This window comes from Megalobrama amblycephala, linkage group LG4, assembly GCF_018812025.1.
Source record: "Megalobrama amblycephala isolate DHTTF-2021 linkage group LG4, ASM1881202v1, whole genome shotgun sequence".
NCBI classification, from domain to species: domain Eukaryota; kingdom Metazoa; phylum Chordata; class Actinopteri; order Cypriniformes; family Xenocyprididae; genus Megalobrama; species Megalobrama amblycephala.
Window position 1 is genome coordinate 132,501 of NC_063047.1, and position 6,551 is coordinate 139,051.

The 6,551-nt window shown below is 39.1% G+C and overlaps 1 protein-coding gene across 3 annotated transcripts; it reads right to left on the reverse strand.

The window, feature by feature from the left end:
• Nucleotides 1-2,246: 2,246 nt before the first annotated feature.
• On the reverse strand, nt 2,247-6,396 carry rnf170 (ring finger protein 170). 3 transcript variants are annotated; one of them, XM_048186664.1, is made up of 7 exons: nt 6,143-6,396; nt 5,270-5,432; nt 5,121-5,196; nt 4,928-5,036; nt 4,768-4,841; nt 4,534-4,665; nt 2,247-2,853 (listed from the first exon to the last, which is right to left on the reverse strand). In XM_048186664.1, exons 2-7 carry the CDS (start codon nt 5,407-5,409, stop codon nt 2,584-2,586), a joined length of 801 nt encoding a protein of 266 aa, XP_048042621.1. In that variant the 5' UTR covers nt 5,410-5,432; nt 6,143-6,396; the 3' UTR covers nt 2,247-2,583. The 3 variants fall into 3 exon arrangements, with proteins under 3 accessions (XP_048042621.1, XP_048042619.1, XP_048042620.1); XM_048186662.1 differs by having other exon boundaries at nt 4,928-5,045; XM_048186663.1 differs by having other exon boundaries at nt 4,928-5,045; nt 6,109-6,396.
• Between the last annotated feature and the right edge of the window lie 155 nt (nt 6,397-6,551).

Below are 6,551 nucleotides of genomic sequence, written 5' to 3' on the forward strand. Positions count from 1 at the left end.
TCACTGAATCTAGTGATTTCACCTCAGTTAAGCCTCTCATTTTCCTGGTAAATGACCAATAATAAACATCATAATGTCTATGACTGTAACTGCTTACTCTCCTCTGATCTAACAGGGGTTCCTGATCACGTGCACATCATGAATCTGTTGCTGTGAGATTCGCGCGCCTCTGCTGCCCCCTGCTGCTCGCCGTCAGCCTCTGCACGGCCTGCTCTCATGCAGGGTTTCACTTTCTCCATCTGCAGGCCTTCGCTTCTTCAAACAGACGCTGATTCTCGTTGTTCTGAAAGCCTGCTTCTACAAGAAAGCCTCAGAATCAAGTGCTAGTGTTGAGACAGTATCACACCGAACACGGCAGCCCTGATTATATGATTATATCGTCATAAGAGGATTATATCGGGTGTATAATCACGCGCATATGCCCTTGGCACAGGAGAACTCGGTGCTGATCCATGAGCAAGAGAGAAGATGATGTTAAAACAACAGTCGGGTGATGATGGACGGTCGGATTAGTACAACAGACTGTCATTAGATGTTAAAGTCAGCATGAAACTGAAGTTGTGCTGGTCTTTTCTCCTCTATTGTGACATATATATCCAAGTGAAACACTTCTCAAACAAGAACAAATGTAGGGCGGGGCTTGATTCTGTCTGTGGGGAATTGATTGGATGGTTGTGGCTTTGCTATTTGGTGGATCTCATGTGAGTGACAGGTTGCCCCGCCCTCATCATCAGAGAAGAGAAGAGATGCTGCAAGAAGGAGAAGATACTCTGATTCAAGATTACCAGAACATGAATTTAAAATCCCCCTGTAGTCAATTTAAAACTCACCTTTCATCACCAAAATTACATATTTTAAACATTTGTTCCTGTGAAAAAAATTCTTCATGCCTTAAACTAGCTTGAATGTAACTCTGCACCCTTGCTTCATTTAGTATGTGCGGATCTATGAATATGCTAATTAGCCCCGCCTCCAGTCCAACAGGAGCTTCTAACAGCAGCTGCAGTAACACAATGACTTTATCAGTCAGTGATTGGCTCTTTTACTTAGAAGGCGGGACTGAATCCTCTTTCTATATCTATAGTTTTTGATATAGTTCATCATATTGATCATCACTTCTTTAACTTTAGTTCGTGTGTAATGTTGCTGTTAGAGCACAAACAACATCTGCAAAGTTACAGCTCTGAAAGTTCAATGAGATCTTTTAAAGAATTCTCTGTTTAAGGACTACAACAAGCCTCTTCCTGGGTAGGTGACATCCCTAACCCTAAAATTTACATAAACCCCGCCCCCGAGAACACACAACAAAGGGGGCGGGGCCATGTTACTGCATTACAGCACATAACACAAATACAACAGCATGTCATAAAAGCAAAATGACAAGTTATAACCGTGATTAAACTAAACTATATCTGTTCTATCTACATGCAGCATATATTCTCTGGCTCTGTAGGATCTTACAACAGTTCCCACACGAGATAATATGCTAATCAATGACTTTAAGATAGTTAACTCCACATCAGCTACATAAATTCATCAACTAACCGTTCAGAAGCGTCCTGTTGCATTCTACATGTCGTCACTTCTTCTTGAGTCTCTCCATCAGTGTCCGACTCCGTTTTGAACATAAAAGGCTGAAGAGTTTCTGACATTTTCATTCGAGTCTGCTAACACCAGATTCTGAAGCTCCGCCCCCTTCTGGAAAGCGGAGCTCATTTGCATTTAAAGGGACACACACAAAAGCGGCGTGTTTTTGCTCACACCCAAATAGGGGCAAATTTGACAAGCTATAATAAATGATCTGTGGGGTATTTTGAGCTGAAACTTCACACACACATTCTGGAGACACCAGAGACTGATATTACATCTTGTGAAAGAGGCATTATACCACCCCTTTAAAAACACAGGGGACTTTAAAACAATGATGATGTGCAGCGATAAATCATTTAGAATAAACACTGCAATATTCCATTAAAAATAAGAAATGTCCATTTTGATTTCATGGGGAATTTAAGATGAGAAATTGTACGTAAATATATATATATGTGTCTAACTCAGAGTCGGCGAACAGAACTAATGTGTTCCTCACTTCCTGTGCAATAAAAGCCAACAAAACAAACAAAAGAAGCATATATAGTGTGCTGATTTACACCCGAGGAAGATGAATGAAGGCATCGTACTGTAAGGCACTGTATCTCCGACTATATTAACATTTCAGAGGATCCATCAAAGTAATTCAAGGGAAATTCATTTCTCAGAATCTCTCTTTAATACAGATATCAGCCCAGTTTGAATGACAGACAGCGACAGACTGAAACTCTGCTGTGTTTGACACTGTAGAACGGCAGCGAATGTCCTTGAACACGTCTGTACTGTTGTTTAAAAGTCTCTTAAAAGTTGTGTGTGTTTGTTCGACGGATCAGACTTTGGGTTGTGCTGCGAAGAACACAGAACAGCAGCTTTACGAGGCTTAATCAGACGTGTTCTTACGACATAAAGGCGTCTGAATCTTCAGTAAAGCAGGACAAACCGGAAATCTACAGAACAAAAGCTAAAGGAGACACCCGAGCAGCTTCAGACGCCTCACCCGGCCAGTCTCTGCGTCACCACCTCACGGTACATGATGGAGATGTAGATGAAGAGGAGGAGGATGACGAAGAAATCATCCATGAAGCCCAGCAGACCGACCACGCCCTCCGGGATGAAGTCCAGCGGCGAGGCCAGGTACGTCAGTGCGCCCACCAGACACAGCAGGATCCGGATGCGGAACATCCAGAAGAGGCCGCCGACGGAGAACATCTCTCTGAAGGCGTGCCGGAGCAGCGTGGGAACGTCCCGCAGACGGTCCAGCAGCTTCAGGAATCAAACACAAATGCATTTTAACATCTGGCCAACTCCTGCATTCACACTGCTGTCCAATCAAACGCGCTCTAGAGTGAGAATGATATCACATGACCCCAATATACTCGCAGCAGATCTGTCCTGGGAAAAAGAGTCTAAAAACCGTTCCAAAAACACGAACGACACTCACGTTAAAGTCCGTTCAACTTTTAAAGAACGTCAATTTCAACTGTTTATCTCATAATTATGATTTAGTATGTCATAATTCTGATTTTTTATGCCATAATTCAGATTTAGTATGTCAATTTCAACTGTTTATCTCATAATTATGATTTAATATGTCATAATTCTGATTTTTTATGTCATAATTCAGATTAAGTATGTAAATTTCTAGTTTCTCATAATTATGATTTAGTATGTCATAATTGTGATTTTTTTAATGCCATAATTATGATTGTCATAATTGTGTATTTTAAGTCATAATTCAGATTAAGTATGTCAATTTCAACTGTTTATCTCATAATTCAGATTTAGTATGTCATAATTGTGATTTTTCAAGTCATAATTCAGATTAAGTATGTACATTTCTACAGTTTATCTCATAATAATGATTTAGTATGTCATAATTCTGATTTTTTATGCCATAATTCAGATTAAGTATGTAAATTTCTACAGTTTATCTCATAATTATGATTTAGTATGTCATAATTGTGATTTTTTAATGCCATAATTATGATTGTCATAATTGTGATTTTTTAAGTCATAATTCAGATTAAGTATGTACATTTCTACAGTTTATCTCATAATTATGATTTAGTATGTCATAATTGTGATTTTTTAATGCCATAATTATGATTGTCATAATTGTGATTTTTTAAGTCATAATTCAGATTAAGTATGTCAATTTCAACTGTTTATCTCATAATTATGATTTAGTATGTCATAATTCTGATTTAAGTCATAATTCAGATTTAGTATGTCATAATTGTGATTTTTCAAGTCATAATTCAGATTAAGTATGACAATTTCTACTGTTTATCTCATAATTCAGATTTAGTATGTCATAATTGTGATTATTTATGCCATAATTCAGATTTAGTATGTCATAATTGTGATTTTTCAAGTCATAATTCAGATTAAGTATGTAAATTTCTACAGTTTATCTCATAATTATGATTTAGTATGTCATAATTCTGATTTTTTATGCCATAATTCAGATTTAGTATGTCAATTTCAACTGTTTATCTCATAAATATGACTTAGTATGTCATAATTGTGATTTTTTATGCCATAATTATGATTATGTAATAATTGTGATTTTTTAAGTCATAATTCAGATTGTCAATTTCAACTGTTTATCTCATAATTATGATTTAGTATGTCATAATTCTGATTTTTTATGCCATAATTCAGATTAAGTATGTACATTTCTACAGTTTATCTCATAATTATGATTTAGTATGTCATAATTGTGATTTTTTTTATGCCATAATTATGATTGTCATAATTGTGATTTTTCAAGTCATAATTCAGATTATGTAAATTTCTACTGTTTATCTCATAATTCTGATTTAAGTCATATTTCAGATTTACTAAAGCACGATTTTTCACATTTATGTGGCAGAAATGAGCTCCACGCTCTTCAATAAAGCTGAAGGGAAGCTGAAGATGGGTTCACAGATGGACACTCACGGAGCGCGGCTGTCCGGAGAACCTGCGGTTGTAATCGTTGATGTCGGTGAGGATCAGAGCCGGATCTACCTGCCCGTCTGGAGTCTGAGCGCTGCGACCGTTGTCTTGGAAAAGCGGAAAGAGCAGGGTCACCTGACAAACCAATAAAGGTCAAGGGTCAGGCCACCTACAGACTGGATTATGAAGATAAATGTGACAAAAGTCTGTCTGGTCCTTATCCGAACTGAGATGTACCATTTGCCTGCAGATGGGGCAGTTGATGGCGCCGAGCCACGCTCCGTATCGCCAGTACGCGATGATACACGGACCTTTGATCACAAGACCACACAAACATGTGTCAGCATTCACAATCGGCTCACACTGAAACGGCTGAACGCGAGACGGATCTCCTCACCGCAGAAGAGATGGCCACAATTGGTCTCGACGGGCAGAACGGCCTGCTGCAGACACACGGGACACGACATGTCCGAATAGAACTGATGCCGGGGCTGCGAGGACGACACCTGACCAGACTGACACACATCACCGTCTCAGAGCAGCTTCACAGATGAGAAATAACACTAGATCTGAATAATGACGACACACACCTGCTCCGTCTGCAGCTGCTCTCGGACCACACGCACATGCTCCTGATTCTCCGGGTGGATCCGCTGCTGCTCGCTCCTGAGAGACCGAATGCGTTAGTATGTGTTGATGAGGTGTGGGGTCAGAGGTCAGAGGTCAGAGGTCATCTCACCTGCAGAGCAGCGTCACCAGGCCGAGCAGAAAGGCCACGCTGAGCAGCAGCACCAGCAGGACGGGGTCGCTCACGCCTTCAATGAGCGACGCTTCATCTGGAACCAGAGCGCTGCCGTCCAAACACTCGCTGACCTCCATCACGCCTGCTCATGCCTCCAGCGCTGACACACACACACACACACACACACACACACACACACACACACACACACACACACACACACACACACACACACACACACACACACACACGCACACACAAACGTTACATCGAGCAAAATGACATTTATACTACATAAAAGATTCTGTTTCAAATAAATGCTGTTCTTTTGAACTTTCTATTCATCAAGGAAAGAATCCTGAAAATAAAATGTATCACAGTTTCCACAAAATATGTTTTCAACATTGATAATAATCATAAATGTTTCTTGAGCAGCAAATCATCATATCAGAATGATTTCTGAAGGATCATGTGACACTGAAGACTGGAGTAATGATGCTGAAAATTCAGGAATAAATTACACTTTACTATATATTCACATTGTAATAATATTTCACTGTTTTCACTGTATTTTTGATCAAAATATGTAATGTTAAATATATTAAATGTTAGTATTAATTTAGATAAATATAGTAAAATACATTGTTATAATATTTAATCCCAAACTTTTTTGCACGTCGATGATTTATGAGAATACTAACATTACATATCTGATGATGTATAATAATTACACATGTACACGCTGATCGATGTGTGAGAATAATAATAATAATGATATTTAATCGTATGATCACATATGAGAATAAATAAGAGAGCAGCTCGTGATAAACACTCACAGATGTCGTCAGTGGCTGCAGTTCAAACACTTACATGAGAAACACTCACAGTTTCAGGCCTCAAGTACACTAACAGTGAAATAACACAGTTTAGTGTTTGTGTTTGTGATTCAGTTCCGCATTCCTGCTCTTCTTGTGGAGATGCGGCGGTGATTGGCGCTCGAGCGCCGCCTGCTGCTCTGGAGTGCGGCTCAAACAATAGACTTACACTCTCTCTTTCATTCTGAAGAAAAACGAGATCATCGCTCTATATATCACTCTTATCTCGCTTATCTTATCATTGCGCATGTGAAGACCTTTAAGAAACGAACAAAGTTCCGCATTCTTCTACCGTCATCGCCGGGTCGGTTTCGCTGCCTGTCTCACTTATAAGTCATATTTTTTTTACTATACTTTTTTTTTTTTTTTAATATTTTTTGAAATAAATATTCTCCGTTTTTACT